The 27972-nt window shown below is 38.9% G+C and overlaps 1 protein-coding gene across 3 annotated transcripts in view; it reads right to left on the bottom strand.

Moving 5' to 3' along the window:
* Positions 1–4602: 4602 nt before the first annotated feature.
* Positions 4603–27972, bottom strand: part of LOC101864248 (coiled-coil domain-containing protein 18) — a 61216-nt gene continuing 37846 nt past the window's right edge. For 2 of the 3 annotated variants that reach the window (XM_005105652.2, XM_005105653.2), the window contains exons 18-33: positions 27654–27796; positions 23068–23231; positions 21936–22036; positions 21360–21365; positions 19369–19475; positions 18824–18923; positions 17686–17802; positions 16378–16521; positions 15944–16023; positions 15032–15149; positions 13894–14037; positions 12446–12658; positions 10318–10553; positions 6902–7008; positions 5316–5382; positions 4603–4888 (exon numbers count right to left, since the gene is read on the bottom strand). In XM_005105652.2, coding sequence (XP_005105709.1) covers positions 4768–4888; positions 5316–5382; positions 6902–7008; positions 10318–10553; positions 12446–12658; positions 13894–14037; positions 15032–15149; positions 15944–16023; positions 16378–16521; positions 17686–17802; positions 18824–18923; positions 19369–19475; positions 21360–21365; positions 21936–22036; positions 23068–23231; positions 27654–27796 — 1968 coding nt within the window. In that variant the 3' untranslated portion in view covers positions 4603–4767. Of the gene's footprint in view, positions 4889–5315; positions 5383–6901; positions 7009–10317; positions 10554–12445; positions 12659–13893; positions 14038–15031; positions 15150–15943; positions 16024–16377; positions 16522–17685; positions 17803–18823; positions 18924–19368; positions 19476–21359; positions 21366–21935; positions 22037–23067; positions 23232–27653; positions 27797–27972 lie in introns of those variants that run through there. The other variant, XM_005105654.2, reaches the window with a different exon arrangement.

Here is a 27972-nt window from a genome sequence, read left to right as displayed (position 1 = left end):
ACTTACAACTCAATAATATGTACTGGTAAATATACAAATTATACATACAGTATAACACGGATAGTTCCAATTCGTCAGGGTCGACCTCAGGAGTTTGAGGGATATCTTACAAAGATAAAGAAATTAAAAAAGGGGACTGCAGGCACAGTTCCAGGGATGCGTGATTTTGAGTCTGCTGCGTTTGACCTATCCCTGTTATACTGTACTGTATATTTTATAGTCATATTCATATAGTGCAGTTAATGGAAATGAGGCTTCATTTACAAAGAGTGAAGCAGCAAAATTGCCAAAAAGATATTTTGGCACAGATCTGTATCTTTTTTGCACTTTTATTTCTGAAAAAAAAAAAAGACTGTGCTCATGTCTTCATCAGATCATGTCATTCCTCTTCTTTTTCTCCTTCTTTTTATTCATTATTACTATCATAGTTGAGCGAAATTCAACACCACACCACCAGAATTGAAACTGTCGTATAACCATTTATTAACATAACAAATAGAGTGGTGTTGCGCCGAGTCTATCGATTAGCACCAAGAACGGCGTTGTGTGGCTATTTATTCGCTGAATACTTGACACTGCCATAGTAGTATGCATTTTTATGAGGTCTTGGAAGAATATCCAAATTAGGATTGACTGAAAACGAGGCTATACAGTAAAAGTAAAGTTATTCTTCTTTCTTTGAGTTTTTTAATGGTCAAAATTGACCCAGAAAAAAGTGCATGTGTTAATTTTTAAAGTAAATAGCGACAAAATGGAGGGTCACATGGAATTGAAACTAAGACAAATCCATGGAAACTTTGAAAATACATAACAATTTAGCATGTGAAGCGATCTCAACCAAACAAAGACGATGAAAGTTCATTTCTCTGTCTACTGTAATGTCATATTCTTAAGTCACTAGAGAGATGGGTACTGGTCATGAATGAAAACCCATAGTTGCAACTACAGTGAGAGAAACAAATAACTTACCCTCTCTGTACCGCAGTGGAATCTGGCAAGTTGGAAGCAGTATTCTTTTTCTAATAAAAGTAAATCTAGTTGCATTTTTCCCCGATTATTTTGTAAAGAATATATTATTTCTTAAATTTAAATGAATTTTTTAAAAACATGGATTATCTCATCTCTCCAAGATTTCGGGGCAAGCATCAAGACAAATCCTCAGAAACTAAATGATTAAAATTCAATTTCAGTATTCAAATTTGCCTTTCAAAAGAGTATTTATAGCTTCCTGCTTTTCAGACTGTTCCACATTACTGCTCACCACACTAGGCACTTGACTATGATTGATTATTTCACTGTTTGTAGTAAAACATACGAAACAACTCGTTTTCTATTTATTAGTTTCAGGGTAGAACTGCCTTGGCGGAATAAAATTAAGAAGAATCTAGATCACTCATACCATTAATAAAAGGGCAAAAGACCAATATTTCAAGACTGCAATTAAGAAGAATGACTGAGAATGGTTTACATGGACAGACTTAATACAATGTCACAGACCAACCCAAGCTTTGTAGGAAGGTATTATATCTCAAGCAGAATGATGAAAACATTAGAAAAAAATATTTTCTCCAGTGGAAACTGGACTCATATCTTTATGGTGCAAGATGCTGGTCGGAGACAATAAGTCCTAGCAGATTCTGTACATTACAAGTAAGTTAGCACAATACAATCATTAGAACAAAATACTTATCAGTACAATAAACTTGCCAGACGATGCTTTCCCTACAATAGTTCAAAGCCTCTGGGTCATATCAGATGAATTTGTACAAAGTAAAATGATCTATCACCAACCCTCAACATATTTTCATCACTCCAAAGAATCAAGAAATCCTCCTCCCCAAAATATGACTTTTTAAAAGCTTGAATGAGGCGCTGCAAACTGCAAAGCAACATTCGAAGATGACGAAAAAGTGATGTCAATTCAGGTTCCAACTATATCTACTTGGGCTTTCATACATTATACACCTTTAAAAATTTCCACTTTGTAAATATTTCACAAAATATATTCAATTCACCTTTTGTTGTCTCAAGTGCAGTGGGAACAACAGCTTTTTTTTTCTTCAGGTGCCAGGAAATTATCATAGATCCAGAAAGTTATCCTTTGTTTTCATCCACTGTACACGAATTGTCACTGTAGTATTAATAAATTAAAACGAATATAATTTACCATTTTTTTCCAGTCGTTATGCAGCTAACAACAGGGACATAAAATCAAAACTGATATTGAAGCACTGGTTTTCTCCACTACCGGTACACAGAAAACTGAATACAAGTTTTAGTATTATTGTGGTCAGTCTTAACAGTAAACTAAATTGTTCATCTATAATAAGGAGACTTTTATCTAGCTGATAACTGAACACCTTTCCATAGCATAGGAGGCACAAAGATCAATAAAGCATAGATAGAATGTGTACTCTATGTGGGTTTAAAAGTTAAAAATCATGCTATTGAATGAATTAACATTAAAAATCAAAGTCACAGTGAAAATTCAAATTACAACACGAGAGAAATTTCCAACTTTAAACAAACAATGAAGTGTCTTCTTCTACAGTGAGCATTACCGGGTGCATGACAAGACTCGCCTTTCATGCATCGTCCACAAATGGAAACAAAATCTAATTCTGACTTCACTGTTTGAGTAGATCAAACAAAATATAAAAATTTTGACTTTTGAAACAATTCTATCAGCGTTCAATTGACTATTGACTGGTTCGGGAGTGAAAAGTTTCAAAAGTAACATGAAATGGAACCAAAAAAAAATGACGACAAAACACTGAAGAGGCAAATTTTGCCACAAAGTTTGATCGCCAGAACGAACAATATAAATAAATTGAAATACAAAGGCGAACAGCCCAAAAGGGACACATTAAGTGACTTAACAGTCACAATCTTCAGGAGTCCCGGCTGATATTACTATTACTAAGGTCTAAGAATTAGAGAGAGAGAGAGAGAGAGAGAGGGAGAGAGGGAGAGAGAGAAGGAGATATAGAACCACAGGGAGAGAGAGAAGGAGATATAGAACCACAGAGATAGAGAGAATGAGATCCTTCTGGTACTTGTTAAAACCATATTTCGTGCTGCTTTCAAACTGGTACAGTAGTCTCTGCCTAAACATCAGGTGTTTGGGAAGGTCTCTAAGCATGGGTTTATACAGAGCATGCCTTTATAAGAACCAGTGCAAAGGGAGAAAGGGACACAATCATCTGATTTCCTTGATATTTTAGTGACCTCCCTTGGAGGGTCGATAATGTGGATAATGTGATGACACGTGACTGTTTTATGTAGAATTCCCTAACTGCGGTTATGAATTATGAATACAAAGCCGTTGAATGGGTTGGGGAAGGAGGGGGGGCGCAGAAAGACGGACTCACTGTTGATAAATGCACTATAAAATGTCGGGAACAGATAAGAGGATACCGTTCATGACAGAAGTGGTCCCAGGGAAAAGCTCTACTCAGCCACGCTGCTTTCAAAGCGACCAATCCCAACTGCCTGTCATCTATTGCAACTCGGTAAAGGCATGGATGACATCAGATTTTCCGCTTGCGATTCATTCATCAAGCACAGCTGATTACTTTACTAATCTTTAACAAGAGGCCTATCTTGTCTTTTACAGCATTCAAGTGTCTTGCGCATTATAGGCCTAACTAAATACTACATAAGCAGTCAATCAAACACTTAGTCAGAAACCTTTTCTCAAAGACGCATTTTGAGGGAACAATCAGAATACATTTTGAGAGACCAATCAGAAGACATTTCAGCCTCCCCTCCCCAATATACCATCCGACCAATGTGTCCGTGAAAACTCTGTCCATCACTCTCTTTGCTCTGCATGAGGGCCAGGCTTGTCAAATACCGGTATCCGGTTGCCAGGGTTGTCTTATTCAAGCTGTGTAGATTGCAACGAAAATTTCCCTTCACCAAGCTTCGCCTGTCAGTGCGTTTCACGGATTGAAGCATGCGTTAAGAAGAAGTGGCCATGCGTTTGTTCGTCTAAATAATATAGTAAAAAACCCGTCATGTGACAAAAGCCTGAGTTTGAGTGGAGCGTGCTTTTGTATGACATGCGTTTAGGCGGAGACTACTGTATATGTCTTTATTGGTTACAAGAAATCTCACTGCAAACTTCATGGCTTCCTAAAATGATCTCTCTCTCATATTTTACTATTTATGACAAGCTAGCATTAAACCTCTATTAAACATACAGATTGTCACAGATATACAGTGATGACATGAGTTGAGAGTAAATCTCATTGGCTACAACTAATCTGTCAAACCTTTACTTAAACCCTTCCCCCAAAATTGCTACTTAGTACACTAGCAAAGAAAACTTCATACAAATCTAATCTATGCGTCATAGGTACATACAATCAAAATCAACTAGAGATGAATATAAAGAAAAATCTTTTCTATTTAAAAAACTAGATTTTTCTTGTCCGATATCCCATTCAGAGACCGCTGTAGTTTGAAAAGAAGAATGCACACAGCCTGCAGCAAACTTGGCAAGTCAAGATACTAAAAATGAAAGTACAGGCAGTGAGAAGAACAAAACAAATTCAACTGATCTCCCAAAACAGTAACAAAAAATATATGTACCACAAATTTTCAGTTTTACGTCTCCTTTTATTAATATTTAAATAAAAGAGGGCGCCTGCGAGATTGTTAACATTCAGGAAATCAGATGTTAGATGTATATTCGTATATATACAGATATATACGCACATATATAAAATAAACATTTCTGAAAAGACCTGCGGACATAATATTTTAATACTGATCTGTTTGATGTAAATCATCAGTTATATTTTCTCCAAGTGATTTCAGCTGTTTCTCTATTTCCATCTGCAAGCGTTGGTTTGACCGTAATCTCTCTTGAACTTCTGAGACCCTGTAAAATGAAAATACAGAAGGCGTTCTACCAGTAAAGAAATAAAAAATGGTAACAGGTTTACAGAATGTGAATTAATCACTTCTAATGTTGGGTAAAAGTTGTACGGCGCTTGCAACTGCATCGGGCTATACGAGCATACAGGACACAAGTGGTTATTTTAACATTAGTCTATAGCATAGCTTGGCTTTACTTTGTGAGTGAAAATGGTTGAAATATCAAAAATAGCAGTTTACATGTAAAAATAACACCATTTACATCTTCGAGTAAAGACCAATGGCCTTTATAAAATCAAAAATTTTGTTGGGATAAAAAATGGAGAATAAAATCTTTCAAGGGGTAAATTTAAAATATTTCCTTGGTATTCCAGACCACCAAAAGCCATCTCTCTCTTTCTCTCTCTCGGAGCGCAATAAACAGTGCTTACCCTAAGCTGTTTCTGGCACTTGAGGAGTTGTGGTCCTCACTACTTTGATCCTCAAGCTGGTCTTCACCTGAAACCGACATCCAAGTACGTTTATTCATTTACAGTAGCAAAGTTGCGAAGGGCTGGCTTGTTCGGATAATTTTGAGTTTTTAACATCCCCCACCCCTCCCCCTTTTTTGGTTCCATTTTCAACACAGTTTACATCATAAAACATTGGACCCCTTTTTCCAATAAACAGGGTTCAGAGCAGAGCCTAGAATACTCTTGTAGCAATCTAATTATAATAAAAAGGATTCAAACCCCGATGGAAGTCAAATCTCATCAAGAGCTTGAATTATTCTTTATCTAAAAACATACGGTCCAGCACATGCATAACAAAATCAGCGGGACGATGAAATCTTTTCATTACATACAAATTTCACTATGCATGTATTTCAAAAGCAAAGAATATTTACATGTATAAGAACAATTCGGGATCTGAAAATCTGTTTGCAATGCACACGTTTCACAACATGTGTGTTCACAATATTTATGCATGCAAGTCTGTAGGTTTATTTTAACCCTTGTCGTGCGGGGCCAGGTTTATATCGCCCGATAAGCCTATTTCGGCACCTCCCCTGTGTTCTGGTCCGGTGTCAGTCTGGCCCCTAGCTCAGCGCACGCACGCAGAGCATCATCTCCCGTTCAATTGGGGTCCATCGTTGGATCCGCATTCATGCAGCTCAAGTGTGTGTGTCGGTCTGCTTGAGTTTGTGTGCATTTGTGGCTTTCTTCTAGAACCGCCTGCATTGGTTCGTAACCTAGGCGTACATCTCATTCAAAACACGCCAAGTTGGTAGCTCTAGACGTTCATCCAATGAAATTATAGAACAAATTGACCCACTTAGACATGAGGATCTCGAAAGGATAGTCAGGAAACAAGACTTCCATTTTTCTATACAAAATCTTGAGCTTGAATTTGTATGAAATGATACTACCTGATAAAAAAATAAGCTTGTTTGATAATTTTGAACACCACTGGGCAGGTACAAAGCACAATTTGAGTGCAAACATTTGGAAATTGACCTATATTATCCCCTTTCGGACCTCAGGTCATTCATAACAGCAGGAGCATCGAGAAAGGTTATTCGAATCGGCGTAACTACTCGTAATGTCTTATCAGCTTATGAGAGAGGGTTATTCTTGTGTTTGTAACACTTTATAAATAGAAAGCTATGAAAGATAGAGCGTTATTTTCATCATCAATTAACACTCTCGCGGTGTTCATGGCGAAAACACACGTTTCCAGGCGCACGCGCTGTACACCAACAGTACACACTGAGTGACCCCGGCGGCCTGCCCGGAACATCCGACGTAATCGGTTGCTGATAAGATTCACATCTCAGCACAGACGCAGGACAAGAGTTAAGCAATAAAACTATTGTTGAAATATAAGGGACTGATTCGCAACACAGGCATAATGTTCACATTGATTATGAAACAGGTTAAGTAGTCTGTAAAAATTTGAAAAAAACTTTTCTCCCTTTTGTTTTTAAAAACAAGCGTAGGCCCGGTAACAGCCAAGTCATACGACATTACTCTCCCACCTTGCACCCTCATCGGCTGCTGGGGAAGCCAGTCGTCTTCTGACCTGCTAGCACCGTGGCCTCCAGTGTCTGCTCCACTCTTGGGCTGCATCAGCCTGAGTGTCAGCCTGGGGACCACAGGGGAACACACAAGACATTTGAAAAGTCGTGCAAACTTGTTCAAAAAGTAGGGCAGGGTGGACCCAGGAGGGGCTGTTTTTTTTATTTAGTTAAGTCAAAGTTTTACGGCACTTGCAACACAATAAGGTCATCATATGAGTTCTGAAGATAAGAGGTGTTACAAGAGAGTAACAAACACAAAAACAAGAACAAAAATTAAGAAGGGAGATAAGGACGATAGATATTTGATAAGAAAGAAGAAGCAAACCACACCAGAGCACCCGTCAATAATAATAATAATAATAAATAGCATTTATACTGCGCATTTCCATTTCCTAAAAGATGCTCAATGCGCATTACAATGAAAAAGACATCACATCTTAAAAATTAATCGACACAAATGTGTACGTAAAACAAAGTATTATACATATAATATAAATGCATATGTGTAAAATTTTATACCAGAAAAACAGTCTCGCAGTGAGGTTGAAAATGTGTTCACTAAAAATATACAATGCAATATAAATTCACGAAAAGTCAAAATACAGTTGAAACGTGAGTAACTAGAAACATTCATTAAAACATTAATTCTATACAGATAGAAAAACATTTCCACTCTATCTCTCTCTCTCTCTCTCTCTGTCTGTCTGTCTCTCTCTCTCTCCCTCTCCCTCTATCTCTCCCTCTATCTCTCTCTCTACCTCTCTCGCTATCTCTCTCTTTTCTCTCTCTTTTCTCTCTCTATCTCTCTCTTTTTCTCTCTCTCATTCTCACTCGCTATTTCTTCAGTCTCACAGTCTGGCATACACATGCATATATATCACAGTACATCATTATGACAGGTATGCTTTTGTGAATAAAAAATGCTTCAGCTGATTTTTGAAAATGGAAATTGTTGGGGCAGATCTTATTTTATATGGGATTTCGTTCCATACCTGGGGACCAAAGAACAAAAAGGAACGCTCGCCGTATGTTTTGTAGTTTTGTTTTGGAGTTTTAAGAATTAGATTGTCAGAGGCTGATCTAAGGGCTCTAGGTGGATTATATAATTCCAGGAATGTTTTAAGATAAAAAGGTGCACTATCATTTATACATTTAAAACAGAGAACGGCAGTTTTGTATTTAATCCTTTCTTTTATTGGCAGCCAGTGTAGTTCTTTCAGAATTGGTGTTACGTGGGCAGATTTCTTTTGTTTCATTATCAACCTTGCGGGTTTGGAAGGTGAGCTGGACAGTGAACATTTGCGTGTTTAAGGTTACCTCCAATTTGCTCCGACATGACTCACTAGGCTCAGCCCAAGCTGTGCGTACTTCATTCAGAAGGCAAAGCGAGTCAGGATTGTGTTTCAGTCCATAAACAGCATGCAAAAAATTCAGATCAACCTTTGATTAGCTACACTGACTCCTTCTCATTGGCATATTTATACGTTTGATCTGAAGTAGACCTAGAAAAAGAAATAGGTGAATTTGGATACCATGATTGGACCAAAACCACTGATGTGCATACATACTATTAGGGAACTCATTCACCTGAAGCAAAGCCCTGCTGAATTTTAGTTCAGATGCTGTAGTTAACAGAAAGTCATTTTGTAATAATTTAGTTGAGTAAAGATAACCAAATTGACATGACCATTGTCATTTAGTACTGAGAAAAGACAACATGTATCAACTGAAACAACGGAGGGGAAAGGAAAAAAAACACCTATCAGTCAGGCCCTCCAACCACTTTACTTCCCCAACAAGAGGCTACGAATACAATACCAACGAAACAGAAATACCGTACAAATAGCAAACAACACAGAGTGATTATAATCAATAAACCAAAAAAAAGGAAGATTCCGTGGGGAATGGAGATGACTGACCAACACCAGACTTCTGATGCTCCATCAGATTGAAAAAAAAAAGAATGAGATCTAACAACAAATTTAAATGAAGTCATATCAGTTGTGATGAGACTAAGGTAAAGGGTAGCTTCCACATTCATTGCCAGAAAAGCTTCTAGAATCATAGAAAATCAGAAACTTTACTTTTTTCCTTTGTTCTTCAAGGGTGAATGATTCAGTACCAATGCAGCTTGAAATAGATTCTTGATTTTTGTCAGTAATTATACTTTGGTTTCCATGTGTTGTCTCAAGAGAGGAGGCAAGTCAATCATTACAGCCAAAAAGAAATAAACCCACACAATGTCTGAAAGAAAAGTCAATACACTACCTCTAAGTCATTTGATTTGCTTTTTTATTTTTAATACAAAAATTGTTTTTTAAAGATTTCACTCAAGCTCCAAAAAGAGTAAACAGACACGGAGATTATGGTAAGTCAGCAGAAAGCTGAAAAATATTTATTCCAGATTGGACTGTTGTACGAAGCCATCAGGCTTCTTGTTTGTTTGTTTTTTTGGTAAGTGTTTTACGGCGCTCGCAATTGCATAAGGTCATATGAGCGCACGGGACACATAAACATTTTCAGTTGGAATGAAACTTTGAATTTTGCTCGGGTGGTGGTCGAAGCCTACTCTTATCGATTTTAGACCACCAAGGGATCTTTAACTCTTTATGTCCAAGGGGGGCAAACCCACTACGCCGGGCCCGTTTTTGGTACTAAATCTAAAAATGACAAAATCGTCACCTAATTGGTAATTAAATCAAAACAGGTGAACCTATTTTGATAGTTCTTCATCTTATGCGTGAAATCCCGATAAAACAAGAGACCTGTTGAAAAGTAATTTGACGTCAAAGTTGTTGTAAAGGAATGTGCCTGAGCCGCTGACACCGGCACAATGGTTCCAACAGCGAGCCGCTAGCGGCTTGCGGAGATAAAGAGTTAACATGCGCAATTTGTACATGGGACCGCCAAGATTTTTCGCCCTTGTCCAAGAAGGCTAGGTATAGATCTTTCCTACCATAAGATCAGGTGTGTGGCTGAAAGACAGCAGTAAGAAGGAGCCAAGGAGTAGCAGTAGTAAGGCTGAATAAAGAGTGGGGAGCCCAGAGGAGGGGGCAAAGGAGGTGAGGGGGTGGGGGCTGCAAGTGGAGAAGAAAGCAGAGGACAGAACATTGCTAGAGAGCAGGAAAAGAGGTGAAAGGAGACAATTTTAGAGAAAAATTGTTTCCGCCACTACCCAGATTCGAACCCAAGACCTTTGAATGAGAGGCTAACACCTTAACCTCTAGGCCACGAAAGCCCCAGTCATGGAGCTTACAGAAAATTTGGGATTGATATCGTTATGTTTCATGAACTTTATGACTTGTAGTGAAAACACTTAACCTTGATACCACAGACTTCTAACATCCACCCTTGGAAGGTCAAAATAACTATACCGGTTGGACTGTTCCACAAAATCCTCACTGTCAAGGTCACTGTCCAGCTGAGAGTTTCTGCCCTGTGCAGTTATAGCCACCATCTTGCCCTGGTTAGGCATGCCAATGTCGTCCTGTACCGGGGGGCTCAGCCGACCTCCATCAACATCTTCACTGTTACGATCCATTTGGTTGCTGTTGCTGCAGTTCCGGTCACAGTTGCACAAACGCAATTTCAAGCGCATAATTTCAGATTCCTGTAGAATTTGATAGGATTTTTCAGGAGCTGCACAAATCAAACAAAATCATTAAGAACCACAAGCACACCTCTGGACACTGCACATACAAATGTGAGGCATCATGGTGAAATCAGGCGCTCGTCAAAATTACAAAATTGGAGAAACAGGCATTTTCCCACCAGTATTTGCAATTTTAATCAAATTGTTATTTGATCAACCCTCTTATGTCCAAATAAAAACATTTCCATGTGAATTATATTGAAAAACGTTGATTAGAAGCTCAAAATATGTAAATTTTTCAGTTTTCAAAGACTCTTTAGCTATTGAAGTTACCAAACTTTGGCAGCCATTTTCTCGCTGTTTTTACCGCTGAAACCAAGTGAACTTACCTCTTTCAATCACGAATATCTTCATTTCTGCTCAAGATAGATGGGTATTTTTTCCATCAAAAGCAAGATAAATGAACAAGCTGTAAGATGATACCAGTAACTCCACATGCACAAAAATTGATGAGCACCTGATTCCACCGCCTCGTGACACATAGGAAACAAAAATATGAAATAGAGGTAAGCTGTTCTAATTGTTCTGCATCCTCATTGACACAATTGAGATCTTCCACTCTGCATGTCAGGTCCTACCTGGGCTTTGTGGGAAACATCCCAATACAAAGATAAAGATAATCTGGAAAGGGTTTTTGATGCAGAGGATCGACCTCATGTCCTCAGCATGCAAGGTGAAGAGCTATACCGTAACATCATAGACACTAAGAGAAAACAATGAAAAAAATCGCCACATTTGAGATATTGGAATAAACAATAATTTTTTTAAAAACCAGGGAAATCTGTTATTTTGTCCCGATGCCACAACTTCTTTGCCTTGACTGAGTCTCAAACGGATTAAACTCCTCAAAGAGCCATTCTGTGAAAAATTCAGCATGAATATACTCAAATTTGCCGAGAAAATAAAGTTCTTGGTTATTCACCATCATATTCTGTTTTACAAAAAATATAACATTAAAAAGTACATCTTTAACCTTTTATTAGCAGTGGCCTTATTTTCAAATGGGACAGGCCCGGTTGACATTTACAAGCTGTCACCACCACAACATGACAAATATTTAACATAATATATAATACCATACCAATACAATTTTACAAACACACCACTGTTGGTAGTCACAACACAGGGCCAGTGGGTTATTCTAGCAAGCATTTAATTTTAGTTAAAGTAAGAGATTTACAGCACTCGCAACACAAACAGGTACTGTAAGCGCTGAAGATAAGTGGTGTAACTAGAGAGTAATATAAAACAAAGGAGGAGAAAGGAGGATGTCGTTGGTTGGCAGGTGCTCTGGTGTGGTCGGCTTCTTCTTTCCTATCAAACATCGATCGTCCTTATCTCCCGTTTTTCTTTTTTATGTTTGTTACTCTCTTGTAACACCTCTAATCTTCTGGCGCTCATATGACCTTTATGCAGTTACGAGCGCCGTAAAACCTTTACTGAAACTTAACTAAAAGGAGGATGCTAAATATTTGATAGGAAAGAAGGAGCAAAGCATATCAGAGCAACCAAACCACCAACCTCTCCAGGTTCCGTATTTGGCTAAAGATCACACCCTAGAGACCACCCACCTAAGTGCTGTTTCCTCACTGTTGCTTGACACTATTTGTAAGCCCGAGTTCACTGACTATTCTCATACTGGAGCCCCCAGTTATGTGACTTTAACCTTATGCACCAAGTGCACATCTCATTGTCATTGCATAGTTTTAACAACCACTTCAACAATACAACGTTATTCATGAGGAGGGACCTCTTGAGTTTAACAACAATCTCCGATGGGACCTAGCTGAATTGACAGGCATGTCTGCAGTTCTACCACGTATAACAGTACCACACAACAAAGTACAAACCTTCATGTTGATGCAATCCTTGCAAGCGGCGATCTGGTCCTCTCTGTCCGCCAGGCGATTAAGCAGATCCTCAAGTTCGCGGTTGAGGCTGTCTAACTTCTGGTGGCAACACTTCTCCACCTGCTGCAGCTGCCGCTGGGTAGTGGTCAACTTCTGCATCAAGCAAGAGTTTTTCTCCTCCACTTCCGTCACACACAACCGCATGCTCTCCATCTAGACGATAATATAGAACAAAATAAAACATACAGGAGAACCTAACAACCATCTATCCAAAACAAGCCCTGTACAAACAACCACTTCCTACTCTGCCAAAGTTTGACGACTTTCAAAGACTGAGAGCCCTTAGAAGCTGCAAATTTACATTTCTGTGCCTTAAATCAACATTTTTCAGTAAAATCCACACAGAAATGTGTTTTTAAAAGGACATGAAAAGTGTTGAGTCAAAAACAAAAATTTTTCTTAAAAATTGCCAAACGAACAGAAAAATGCAAATTTCTTCGCATTTCATTTTGACGAGCACCTGATTTCCTCACAATGCCTCACATATGGGTGCACAGATAGCACAGATTTCACAGTAAGGGCCAGGGAGACAATTTCAGATTTTCATTCTGAATATTAAAAAACCCTAATTTTTTCTTTATGTCATTGCTTGAATGACTTAAACAGGAATATCAAGAAAATGTGTTCGCTTTAATTATTTATGGATCAAAGGTGCAAAATTAAGTCATCATCTTACCATTTCATATCTCAAAGAAAAATTCTTATAGGAAAATCTTTATTTCAACTTTTTGATGCAAGACATGCCACTAACAAAAAATAGTATCAGGAGCCAACAGTATTCTTTAGAACTTCATTTTGTATTAGTATCTCAAAAAACCGTAAAACCCTATACTACTACTACTACTAGTATCTCAAATAGGGGAAAGAACCATTTTGTCTATGTATATAATCTCTGCAGAGACTTCACCATATGCTTCACCATCAATGTCTGGACTAGTATATTAATTCTGTCAACCCATGGGACCTCTAATCTACGAATTGACTACTCAGTGTAAGAATATAATCATTCGTCCCTTTTCAAAGCGGTGTATGGAGGTTCTTTCACAATATGTTTGAAATAAAACTACAAATTGCCATACATAGTTATTCTCATGGTATGTTAAAGGCAACCATTGCCATTCAAGGTGACCACAATACACAGGGACCAAAGGCAGCTGCCCTTCTCTGGTGAGGCTGCACTTCCTATCACATAATTATTTAAATAAATCCTTCACATAAGCCATTCATCCCATTAGAATTTGCTTGGTCCGATGCTCAAAGTTGGATAAAAACATAGTACTGAGATTCAAGGCTATATCAAAAGCTGATCAATGTGTGCCACTAATCATTTGTGTTCCCTCAAAAAGAGCCATGAAAACCCATGACAAACAAGACCTGTGACCTCTAACCTCTTTCTCCATGAGACACTTGAGGTCAGCCATCTGTTGTGCCGCTTGAGCTGCTTCAGACTCCATACGACACTGCAGATGAGCTATCTTATTCAGCAGGCAGTTCTTATCTTCACAAAGCTGTTTCATCTCACATTCTTTTTTCTGGAGAAGATCCAAAGAAGATTGACGTAAACCAAAATTTTACGTATTAAAAAATAGATGTGCTCTGAAAATCGATGACAGCAAGACATATGTAACCAAATTTGACTTGATTGCAGAATGGTCACCACAAGAAACAAACTGATCAGGCTGAAACCCTACAAAAGAGACTATATCTCGATTAAACACAAAATATTTAACAGACATAAGATTGAAGTCAGCAAGGGGCAATAAGATGGCGATACCTGAAAAACTCAAAATGTTCCAATTATCAACAAGGTCATCATGATTTCTGAATTTTAACACAATTCATACCACATCCAGGGATTTCCCTTTCTCATAATTTGTCCTAAACTGCATGCACACAGGGATTCCCCATTTGGAATGATATCTCCAAAACTAACCCATTTTGTTTTTACCAGTGGTTTCTCTTGCAGAAATAATGCTGGGAGAGCACTTCAATAGAATAACTCTCAAGCCATTTAGTCAGTGCTCATTTGAATGTAGGTTAGTTGGTTTGAATAGTTTGAATGATGGTAAAGCGATCCTGTACAGTCGATGAAGTGTGAAATGAGCTTATTATGGATGTCAATAGTGAAGAAGCTTGTGAAAAACTGTTGATTATGTTGACGCACATGCAAATGAGGCAACGCCCCCCTTCCTTTTTTCCTAAAAAAATAAAAAAACCCAAAATAAAAAAAATAAAACTAAAGAAAAGAAAAGAAAAGAAAAGAAAACCAAAAAAAACAACAAATAAAAAAACCCAACAACCCAACAAATAAATAATAAATAAATAATATATAAATAAATAAATAAAAACCAAGCAAGGATATTTTCATATATCAGGATAAAAAAGTATTCAAGAAATTAAACGTTAAGAACATAAACAAAACCTTGATACAGGGACAGTGCCACAAAATAATGTTTCATCCACAGTTAAGAACATGTTTTCAAATAAAGGGGACACCCACACACACACAATCATTGCCGGGCTGACCTCGAATATATTATTGAGCTCATCAATCTCCCGCCGTGCTTTCTCCACCTCGCGGTTACAGCACGTCAGCGCCTGCCGCGTTTCCACCAGCTCTTGGTGCTGTGTCTGCAGCTCCTCCCTGGGATATCAGAAGTGTGTTAGAGCTTTTGCTGAGTTAATCAGTGAAAGCGCATATTTTTTGCTTCTAAAAAGCATTCTTTACACCTTATGGACAGTTTAAGCCATGCAACAAGAAATGGTTTCTCAGTAGCAGCTGCTTTCAATGGCAATTCAGCGGATTGACACACAATTTTTTTTAACCAGTAGGTGAATATTATTTTATTAACTTGAAATAGTCTACAACAATGACCACATTTTTTCCCAGAACAGAAGCTGTTGATTTGTAGTTCACAGTAAGTTGGGAAGATGAAAATATTTTTTAAATACCACTTCTATTGATCCCATTGGGGAATTTGGGTTACAAAAGCAAGTACAATGCACATATAAAATAATTCAGAGTTTACAAAAATGTCACATAATACACAATATACCCCCACCAATAAGTCAATTATACAAACATGTCATTGCTAGTCACCATTGCGCAGCACATGTTTCTTTGCTCGGGTTATCTTGTCTTGTTCATGAACACACCCAAGTGACCAACCATCTAAATGCTGTCACCAACATTGTTTGACATTGTTTCAGAGCCAGAGCTTGCAAGCCACTCAGCCATTGGAGGCCCCTAAATTGCTGCCAAATTTCTTGAATATACTGTTGACACCAAACGCAATCAAAATCTGGTTGAAGCAGACCCAATCAGAGCACTCATGGACCACCACAGACACAAGGAGTAGCACACAGAGTTCAGTGCAAGGTACTTATTGCTGAAAATAAAGAGCACTTCCTCAGACATTTACACCCAAGATAATGTACCGTGTGACTCGCAATTCCTGAGTGATCTCTGCATTCTCAGCCTTGGACTCGCTCAACTGTTTGCCACAACAATCGCGTTGCTAGAAAAGACAAAAAAATCAGAACTTATGTTCAACCCAAAAAGAACATAAAAAAATATTTGAACAATTTTCTGAAAAAAAAAATTAATAACTGTAATTTCCATGAAAGAGATATGTAGAAAGAGATATGTGGTAGGCACACAATAAGAACATTTAAAAAGAGACTTAAATCGTACACTTTTCACACAATATGAGGTTATATTGTCTTACAACGAAGGGGAGAATGGCTAAATTACATGAGCTCAAATCCCTTTGAGTGAAAGGGTAAAAATCCCCATGGAATACTAAAATACTCTCTATTCTCATTGGGGGGAAGGGGGGAGGGGGAGAGCCTGTGAGTAGCTGCGAAGTTACCTCCTCCATGTCCCTGAGTTTGCAGGAAAGAGTCTGCATGTCTCCGCAGAGGCGGTTGTTCCTCTGTTCCAACTGGCAACATTCGTTGGTCTTCTCGTTCAAGTTGTGCTGGCACCGATTCAGACACTCATCTAAGTCAGTTAGCTGTTCACAAAGTGGAAAAAGCAGTTCAGTTTACATTTGATAGTGTCCCACATTATGTTTGCTTTTTTTCCCATTTGTCCTAGACTGACTTTTTAGATAGAATCGCTTGGTAAGATTTACAGCCCTCTCAACTGCATGAGGTCAAATGAGTGCACAAGAAACAAGTTTGCTATTTTCACATTAGTTCGTAGCACAGCACGGCAAGTGTTTACTTTGCAAGTCAAATTAGATAGGAAACAAAAGTGGAGGTAAGACAAAGTTGACTACAACAACAATCCTGGAAGTAACAGAGAAGCATATTATATTTTCACAGTTATGTACATTGACCGTGCTATTTGAAAAACCCAGTGAGTGGGTAATTGATAGGATATATTTGACACATAAAATTGAAATACAAACAAAATATTACTTCAAAATTATATTCTTATGCAGTCACTCATGGCCAATTTCAATCTTCTTTGATAATAGTTCACAGCAGTCAGACATTCATGTGGACTGAGATCTAGTTGTCAAATTGGTCACAGACGAAAAGGAAACTAGAACTACAACTGATCAGTGGACCACCCTTCATCAACCAGAAAATGGAGATGTAGGCCTAGAAACAAATCCAGTCCATGTACTGACTTTTGCAGTTTACTTGGCATTTTTATCATAACTGGTTACTTTTGCAGGTAATTTCTATTGCAAGTTTTCTCTCATACAGTGTTATGCCCCCCTTCCTCAGGTCAGGCAGTTATTTTCAAAACAAGGTGTAGGGTGGGACAGGCCTTAATCGTACATGGTAGTGACCCTCACATGTTCAAATGAGTTTGCCTGGCAGTTTTTAACATCGGAGTACTGATCAACAGCACCCAACAAACTAGGCAACCTAAGTGTGGAAATTTTCATAACTCATCAATAACAATCTGTAGCAGACACCCTCAGAGCTCACGGGATGTTCCTCCTCCAGGCCACTCGCCTTGCTTCAGAAAGAGGCCTTTATCTCCCCGCCACACCCACCGGTTCAAGCGGAAGAATATAGTATAAAGTAAGTAAAGTAAGTATCATTAACAATAACAAAAAAGATAACACAGAGAAATTATTCCTATTTCCCACAGGAACAGAAATGTTCTTCCTACTGGGGAAATAGCGTTATAGGCTAAGGTCAGAGGTAACTCTTTTCACCTGTCTGACTTTGTCTGTGAGCTCACACTCATAGCGACGTAGCTGCTCATCCACACGCTTCATTCGCTTGTCAGTTTCTTTATGCAAAGCCTCAATGGCTTTCTCCAGTTCCTCGACCTGACACAAAGGTTAGTATTAGTAAAAGTTTTACGGCACTTGCAACACAATAAGGTCATATAAGTGCCGGAGATTAGGGGTGTTACAAGAGTGTAACAAACACAAAAAGGAAGGAAGGGAAATATTGACGATAGATGTTTGATAGGAAAGAAGAAGCAAACCACACAGAGTACCCGCCAACCACCCATGTCTAACACAAAGAAGACACTGCACATTGGGAGAATCTCCAACACTGACTCTCATAACGAGGTAGCAGAATAACTGCTACATTTCGCAGGTGCAACAGAAATAGATAAACAGTTGCCCTGTTTTAGTTTAAGGCCACATTCTACTACTAGATTTGAGTTCTTTAGTCCAGAGTCAAAGAAAAAAACATTGAAGTGTTAGGGTCACGTTGTGCTAGCACAGAGCAACATGGACTAACAAAAAAAATAAAGGGCTAATAAAGCAGGAGCTACAAGAGCCAATCTCCAACCACCAGCATTTTGCAAGGAACAGGTAAGGAAAATGACAATACCAAACAGAAGCAGAAGGAGCAAATACATCAGAGAGCCCAAAAAACAACACTAGAGCCCGAACTTTTCCAGTAGGTATAAATTGATCACTTTGATAATAAAAAAAAGGAAAATGATTTTTAACCATTTCTATCTCTCGGCCTTTTTAATAATGCGAAGAGCAGCAGTAAACATCCAACAAACTCCACTGAAAAAATAACTTAGAATATATTGGTCAGCCAAGGGAATTATTGCAAAGTCTTATGGGCCTTGAGGGGTGAAAAATGAATATAGGTAAGCATTTTTCTTCTTCTTCTTCATCACATCACACTTGAAGTCTGGTATCCATCACATAGTCGTCCAACTCGGTTTTTTTGTTGGTCCATATAGTCTTCTGTTGTCTTAATAGGGTTGGTCACATTTCCTGTCTCGAAATTCTGTGTGTCCTGCAGTGCTAGAGGATACATTTCGCAGTTGGTAAGCACTTCACTATTAACTTTGAATTGCTAGGTTCTGCTCTGCCCTACCTTCACAATCCTCTCCTGCAGTTTGCAGTTGACCTCCTCCAACTGACAGTTGAGTCCCTGTATTTCCTCACATTTTGCCTGAACTTCTGTCTGGCAATGCCTGTTGACACACATAAACACACACATACACATACTGGACACAGACCGATCTCAGGTGTGTTGTCATATCCAAGATTAGGCTTTGTCTTAACAAAGAGTTTTACAGCACTTGCAATACAATTAGATTGTATAATGGCCGAAGATTAGAGGAGTTGTGGAGGTAAAAAAAGACATGTCTTTCACCTACAGTCCATGATCCTTTTATTTGACATTGAAAGGGTTAAAATATGAACTTTGAAGGGGAAAAAATAGGACCATACTCCAATAAAAAAAAGTACCAGTACTTAACTTACATTCCTGAGAATTTTTTTGGAAAAAAGTATGAAAATGGCCAGTACAATGGAAATCATAAGGATTCCAGACTGGCTAGGGCTCAGTGAGTTAAAAGATGTATAAATTGTACACATAACAGGCACAACAATGCAACAAGAGACATCAGTACGTACTTCAGGGCTTCCTCACATTCGCAGAGCAGTCGGTTTTTCTTGAGCAGCTCGTCACAGCAGGCCTTGAGTTTGTCCATCAGACAATTGATCTCTGCTTTGGTGTCTGCCTGGGTAAGCAGGAAAAGTTCCAGTGATAACAGATTAACGCTGGCTGGGTGCAAGAACCCTACAAGTGCCAACTTGCAAATTGGCACTTGTAGGGTTCTTGCACCCAGCCAGCAAATTGGCACTTGTAGGGTTCTTGCACCCAGCCAGCAAATTGGCACTTGTAGGGTTCTTGCACCCAGCCAGCAAATTGGCACTTGTAGGGTTCTTGCACCCAGCCAGCGAAGAACATGACATTGCAACACTAGGATTGTTAAGCCAGCAAATTGGCACTTGTTGGGTTCTTGCACCCAGCCAGCGAAGAACATGACATTGCAACACTAGGATTGTTAAGCCAGCAAATTGGCACTTGTTGGGTTCTTGCACCTAGCCAGCGAAGAACATGACATTGCAACACTAGGATTGTTAAGTAAGAGTTTTATGGCCCTTGCAAATGTTTAAGGTCATATGAGTGCACAAAACACAAGTTGGTTGCAGGCACAACAGTTCCCAGCACAGCTTGGTTTTGGTCAATGATCAGATTAAAATGCTTAAAAATCTTCTGATAAAAATCATTTTAAAATGACAATCAACATTTTGTCACAAATATTTCTTGTTGTGTGTAGAGTCAACATGAATGCTGCAGAAAAATAGAAATATATAAAAGAAATACAAGACAACATCCAAACTCTATCATCTGATGAGAGAGAGAATTATCACATAGTGCTTTATAGTGAGTCGAAATTAAAACAGCAACCTTCGTTATGAAGTTGTATTTTTTGTGTGTGTTTGATGGTGCACGCAATTGCATAAGGTCATATGAACGCCAGAGACACATTCAAATGTTTCAGTTAGGTAGGAATTAATTTGAATTTTGCTGGTGGGAGGAGGGGGGATGGGGGGGGACGCCTACTCTTATCGATTTTAGCCACTAAGAGATCTGTAACGTGCCTAACTTCCATACAAGACCTCCGAGATTTTTAGTCCTTATCTGAGAAGGCGAGGAGTAGATCTTACCTACCCTAAGATCAGGAGTGTGGCAGAAAGACAGCAGAAAGGAGCCAAGGAGTAGCTGTAGAAAGGCTGCAGAAAGTCACAAGCCCAGAGGAAGGAACAAATGAGGGGGGGGGGGGGGGGGGCGCAAAACGTGAAGAGGAAAGCAAGTGACAGAACATGGTTAGAGAGTTGGGAAGGAGGTGAAAGGAGAACATTTTAGAGAAGAAAATTTTCCATCGCTTTAAAACCCGTGACCAAATGAATAAAAGGCAAGCACCGCAACCTCTAGACCACGAGAGCCCCTCCAAAAAATAGATTGAAATAATTAAAGCACAACAACAAATAACAATAATACTAATAATAATAACAAAAACAGAATGCATCTATTGCGCGTATCCCTGTTCAAAAAGCAGACTGCATGCACTTAAAAATTCATTAGCTTAACAGACCTGTACATATTATTCCTAGCCGCCTGGAAAGTATTCAGTTTAAGTTGCCATTTAACAGGTGTTTGTACATTTTGTATACAACATAATAAGCTTTACCAGTCTTTGTAGTAGTACTATAGGGTTTTACGGCGCTCGCAACTGCGTAAGGTTATATGAGCGCGCGAAACACAAGTTGTTTACATTCGCAAAAGTTCACTGCACGGTTGGTTAACTATTAGACTTTAAAATGCTAAAATATTAAAATTATTACCAGTCTTTGTCAAACAACATTTATACAACACTTCAAATTACTTTTGATACTTATTAAAAGGTTAATCAAAGGTGCGCCAATGTTCTTAAACAATCATTAACTGAAAATTTCAAAACAGAAGGCCAAAACAAAAGCACACAAATAGCTTGAAAAAAAATGAAAAAAAAGTAGTGGCAAACTGTCAAATACAAACTAATGGAAAAAGTCCTCACCTGGTTCTAGAAAACATGTGGAAAAGGAGAAATAAAATACGATTAGTCATGCAAAATTCAAACAAAAGGCTAGCATTTCTATACAAAATAAAGTTACTTTCTTTGCAACAAGAAGAGAAGTAATTTTTTATCCTGAAAATTTATTTAGCCTCATTTCGCTGGCAATTGGCACTTGTAGGGTTCTTGCACCCAGCCAGCGATTGAGAATATGCGAGCTTTGCCAAAGGTAAATCGTTAGCACCATTTTCTTCCTGTAATTTCGTCTTTAAAATAAAAAGAACTCTCCAGGAGGATAGAATACAAAATGTGTTCGTAAAAAAAAAGTACCATTTCGTGAAATAGTCAGTATATTTGATTAACATCATTAGATCACTTAAATGACATGACAGAAAATTAGTTCCTCAGCAAAGTTTAGGAATAACAATGACTGCAAAACAAACAAAAAAACCAACATTTAATTTAATTAAAATCTACAGGCAAATGTACAAAATTCAAATTAATTTTTTAACTCAAAGTACAGTACAATATGACGGAAAATGCAATCTATACGCTTTAAGAGGACAAAATGGCACTCACTGATGAACACGTTGCCAGTTTGTTGTTCAGCTCTTCAAGGCACCTAGTGCAAGCCTTGAGCTCATGGTCTTTGTTACAGAGAGCTGTCTCCAAGTCCTTGACTGTGGACAGAGGTCAGATGTTGAGTGATCATCTTATTGCAAACGACAGGAAGCAAGCACGAATTTGTACACGTCTCTTCAGGAACAGAGTACAAAACAAAGATCACAGTGAAGGCAGACTAAACCAGAGCACCCACCAACCACTCATACACGAAAGCTGTCCCCGTAGGATTATGCGATTGTGCGGCCGCGTTTTTTCGCATAATTCTGCAACATTTGCATAATTTTGGATTCTCCACGTTTTTTCCCTTTTTTTAAACAAAACAATTAATTAACACCTCGCCATGTGAGTAAAGGGACGTAATCACCGTAAAAAGTTTCATTTAAGTGAAAAGTTGGTTATTTCCTTTGTTAGAAGATCTTGGTTATGGGTTGTGATTTTGTTTCTGAATTTTTCAATCCATCAAAAGTTGTTCTCATGTCTGCTGATGTTTCATGTTTGACAGGTGTCCCTGGTTTTAGTAATGTGCCAGCATCAGAGGTTCAGATGTCCTTTTTTTTTTTTTTTTGAACATTTTTCTTTCCTTTATAGATCTAGATCTAGATCTAGAATCTACAGCTGAAAGTTACAGAGATTATATTTTTTGGTAGCTTTTTTTATCTTTACTGATGTGTATTGTTTTCTTTTCCAAATACACAACAAACTTCTTATCTCTATAGTTCTGTTTTCTATTTTTCGGTACATAAAACATGAAAATCATGAAACTTCGTGTTGAAAAAGAGCAAAACATGTCGCAAATGGCGTTACGGTAACGGTTGCATAATTTTGCTTTTTTTTGTGTGCATAATTTGGCCTTCTAAATTTGCATAATTCTACAGGGACAGCACGAAAGAGAGAGAGAGAGAGAGAGAGAGAGAGAGAGAGAGAGAGAGAGAGAGAGAGAGAGAGAGAGAGAGAGAGAGAGAGAGAGAGAGAGAGACAGAGAGACAGAGGGACAGAGAGAGGAAGGGGGGGGGTGTAAAGAAATGTTGCTTTAAGGCATCAATGAGGCCTGTCAGCATAGACTGATTTTGTGCCACAAACAACTTACTACACTCCATTTTGTGATGAAGCTGTTGGCACAGCTCTGTGTTGTCCGCCTCCATCTTGTTGAGCTGGTCCTGTAGTTCACAGGCTTTCTGTTTGCACGAATGCAGGTCTCGAGTGACGCTGTTCTTCTCTGTTGTAAGGTTGTCAATCTGGTTCGACTTTTCTCTATTCAAAAAAAAAAAAGAGGTTCATGAACACATGAGCACAGTTTATATATATATATTTCTTTAAAATTTTTTTATAGTAGAGGGTTTTACGGCGCTCGCAACTGCATAAGGTCATATGAGCGCCAAGGGTTGGGTGTCAACAGAGAAGTCTTTACAGGGAATCACACTTACTCTGCTCACCTCTCTAGCTTCAACAGCACAACGTCTGCTTCGACTATCAAGGCACCCCAAAATAGCAGGTCACAAGGGCGTGACAAATATACAAAAGAAGTAGGGGAAAATGACAATAGTAAGGACCAGGAAAGAAAAAGCAGCAGTTCCCTGTTGTAGATCAGGCACAGTTAGGAGCGTGACATGAGTCAGCCCATTTACAATTCTGCTATGCTTGAACGAGATATGTCCCCCCTTTGGGAATGGCCTAAAGACACTTCAGTCAGAGGCACTGCCCCAGGGGGTTGAGCACAGTTTGATTTTGAACAGTTTGATTTTAGTGCAAGTTGACTATTTTGGGAGTATAATTGACATAGAGGGAGGAACAGGTGCTGAAATAAAGTCTCGCATTGGAAAAGCACAGGCTGCTTTCATATCTTTGGAAAGGATTTGGAAGACCAGAGATATCTCACTTCGAACAAAACTGAGGATTTTCAATTCAAATGTGAAGTCAGTCCTGTTGTATGGATGTGAGACATGGAACGCATCACAGATTTGCATAAAGAGGATCCAGGTTTTCTTGAAAAAGTGTCTAAGAAAGTTACTGAGGGTCAGATGGACAGACAGGGTCACCAATGAGGAGGAAGCGTTAAGGAAAACAATCAGATCCCAGTCAGAGATGAGATAGGAGGAAGGCGGTGGCGATGGATTAGACGGCAGCTGCATAACAAAGAAAGTGTTGGATTGGAATACACAGGGTAAAAGATCGAGGGGAAGGCCGCGTGGAACCTGGAGAAGAATCACAGAAATTAAAGTATAGAAAAGTGGGAAGACATGGAATAACATCAAGAGGCTAGCCCAGGATAGAGAAAGGTGGAAAGTGTTCGTCCGTGGCCTATACCCAGGTGCAGGTGAGAAAGGCAATGATGATGATGATGAACACATGAGCACAGTTCGATTTTAGTGCAAGTTGACATGATAACAGCCACATTTCAAGGAGAACAAATTGGGACATGGCAAGTACTGGAATGAAATAGTCGTAACAATTTAACTGAATTACATTTATATAGCACATAGTCACAATCTGCAGCATGCTCTCTGCACTATACAACTATTACAGAAAGACAAATATAAAATAGGTGATGTAAATATGTAAATAGAAAAAGGAGACAATGCCAGGCGAGCAAATGAACACCCATAACCAGGGCTGCCTACCTCAAAGTTCCCATTTCAGGTAGATTCAGGGTCAGTTTCAGGTAGTATGGCCCAAAATCAGGTAGTACAAAGACAAAGAAGGAAAAAAAAGATGATCGTTGCCCCATCGAATGCATTTGCTTTCCGTTATATTGGGTAATTATATTTTGAAAACGTGTTAGTCCATCACATGTGCGTGTGTGTGTGTGTGTGTGTGTGTGTGTGTGTGTGTGTGTGTGTGTGTGTGTGTGTCTGTGTGTGCATGTGCGCATGTTCTCATGTGCGTTTATACATGTGGGGAGAGGAAGGGGGTGGTTGGGTGTGCACAAGTTAAGATGAACAGTGTGTATGAAATGAGGCGAGGTTTCTTGTAAAAAAGCATTTATGGACTATCTTTCAAGGTACCTATCACTCAGTATTGAATCTGGAATTGACTGCAAGGTGATTGCCAAACTGACTTCAAAACCGCTAGCTCATACAAATAGAAACTATATTAAAACATATTTCCTGACTCTAGCATAGGACACTGATAAGTCCTTTGTGAATTAGGTATGACAGACAATAAATTTTAACTAGTTTTGCCCTTAAAGTACAAAATGAATCCTGATCTAGGCCTGAGGAGAGGCAAGAAGAACATCAACTGCCAAAACCATGTTTGGCTTCAGCAATCATGGATTTTAAAAAGCATGCAAGACAAAACTTATCTATAAAACCTTTATAGTTTGGCTTACTGCAGAGCAAAAAGTGAAAATAGAAGAGAGCATGTACTGAGAGCCGGAGCGGGAAGGACTGTGAGAGCATGGGATGTAGTGAAAACTACATACTGAAAACCTGGCAATCAGTGAATCACTGCATCATGGACTAAGTATTGATTTTTTTTCAAAATGCTAAATCACAGGACCAGTTTTTTAATCAGCAACAAGCCATCATGATGCATAGGCGTCCAACATAGAGCTTTCCAAGGGTTGAAAATGGCATTTCCTCATTGCCACTATTCAATTTGTCATCACTGACAAATCCAACAAATACGGAAACACCAACCTTGAAGATACAATCATCAAGCCTGTGCTCTAATGTTCCCTCATTTACGCATTCGATTGTCGAATGCCAAAACCACTTCCACATATCGTTTTAATTTTAGAATCAGTTTCTTATCCTGCTGCAGTAGACTTTATTGCGTCAAACACTTCCCTTCAATTCCGAAGCCCTGCAACACTCCTACTTTGAATGAACTTTCATTACCCCAGTAACCGTCGGCCGGTCCCTTACTAATGCCACACTCACATGATACAAAATCGCACAGGTTCACTGACCGGTCACGATGACGGGCCTGACAATCTAGAAATCGGAGGACGCTTGTTTTCTTTTTCTTACTTTTTTTGTCATTAGAGTGACATCAGAGAGAATATCGATTTAATTTGTATGGCGACACTGTGTTTTTTATGCACAACTGCATGTTACAAATTTTTATAAACTGTAAATCAAACGTTAACAAACTATTAAAGGACAATTCTGAGCGGTGACGAAAGCAAAAGAAGATTTTGATTTTCCCGATGGAACCTATTCCCGCGAACCGCGAAACGTACTCTCGGACTGGGGAAAGCTCAAAGTAATATCACAAACGCGACTGGTAAAATATGAACTCAGATTTGGTTTCAAGGACTTTGTGCATTTTCTCAGGTCTCAGCGATTTTTTTTTTCCGATTCTCAGTCATCCTGCGTAGAATCCTCATTTGGTACTCACCAATTCTCTTGACCAAGACAGATTTTAGAATGTTTTGCTTCGATATCGATTTTCTTTCTACATTCACAATTCTGTTTTCTAGATAAATGAATTAAATACAGATTTTTCAGCCGCAGCAAAAACCCCGAAGATAGAAAGAAAGAATGAATGAAAGGAAGGAGGAAGATTATCTATCGTGAGTAGACAGATTTTAGTCAATCTGAACGTGAAAAACTATTGCCGACTGAACAGCACAGATAGACAATTGTCGAGTGTACAAAATGCGCAATATGGTAGTTGCCGAGAGTTGCCGTAAATATCTGACATGTCATGTTACTGAGGCAAGTGCCGATCTCTCTCTCTCTCTCTCTCTCTCTCTCTCTCTCTCTTCATCTCTCTAAACGCAGGGAGGTGATACGATGATGCGGCAAGTACGGTACTTCCGGAATGTACGGATTTCCGCAAAAATATAAAAGAATGGAAAAACTGCAGAATGTGGGGGGTTTTTCTCTCGGCATCCATCCATCTCAAATTCGGTAGTTTTGTCACCTTATCGGTATGGCGGTAGAACAGGCCCAAAATTGGTATCTACCGGAAAAATCGGTAGATTTAGGCAGCCCTGCATAACCCTCCCTGTCTGACTATGGCAAAAGTCTTAACGAAGAAAAGTACTCAAGACGGTGGCTCATTTAAAAAGTAGAGTAGGGACATGGTTAACCACCAGTTTTAATAAGTTTTACAGCACTTGCAACACAATAATGTCATATAAGCGCCAAAGATTAGAGGTGTTGCCAGAGAGTAACAAAAACAAAAATGAAGGACAGATCAGTTTGACAGATGTTTGATAGCAAGAAGTAAACCACACTAGAGCACCTTCAAACCACCCTCGTTAACCACCATATTTCATGATGAACAAATAAGGACAAGAGAAGCAGTGCAAAGAAATACAAGGAGCAAATCTAACCAGAGCGCCAAGCAACCATCTACTGCCCGGCTTGCATCAGTCTAAAAAAATTGTCAGGTTAAATTTTTGGGGTTTTCAGGGTTTTTAAAAAATTATTTGGAAAAAGAGAGGAACATAAACACATAACAACCATTAAGTGCAGGCAATAAGCATGAAAGAACGGCAGAAACAAAAGAGGGAAAGAAAAGAAGTAGACCCTGCCTCCAGCATCTTCCAACCCCTCATCCTTTGAGCAGTGGAGTAACAAACTGCAACTTCTCAGTGAAAATTTAGAGACTCCCAATGGAATAACGTCCACATTTCGAACAGGACCAGAAAAAGGGGTTTAGAAACGAGAAAAAAGAGGAAGCAGGCCACACCACAGCAATGATCAATCATTCGCCACTCACTGACACTGGTTCTTCAGCTTATTGATTTCCCCGGAGGTACAGTTCAAGTTGTTAAGGGCCTGCGAAAGTTTGCGCTCGAGCTCCTCCGACTCCTTCATGCAGCACGCCTTCTCCTGCAGATTCTGGTTCTCACATTGCTTCAGCTGTGTGTGTATGTGTGTGTGAGTATGGGTGTGTGTGTGTGTGTGTGTGTGTGTGTTTGTATGGTTGTGTGTGAGTATGTGTGTGTGTTTGTATAGGTAAGCGTATGCGTGTGAGAATGGGTGTGTTTGTATGGGTGTGTTTGTGTGTGTGTGTGTGTGTTTGTGTTTGTATGGGT

Source organism: Aplysia californica, unplaced genomic scaffold, assembly GCF_000002075.1.
Source record: "Aplysia californica isolate F4 #8 unplaced genomic scaffold, AplCal3.0 scaffold00484, whole genome shotgun sequence".
NCBI classification, from domain to species: Eukaryota; Metazoa; Mollusca; class Gastropoda; order Aplysiida; family Aplysiidae; genus Aplysia; species Aplysia californica.
The sequence above is the reverse complement of the archived record's forward strand: the minus strand, read 5'-3'. Positions and strand labels throughout refer to the sequence as shown.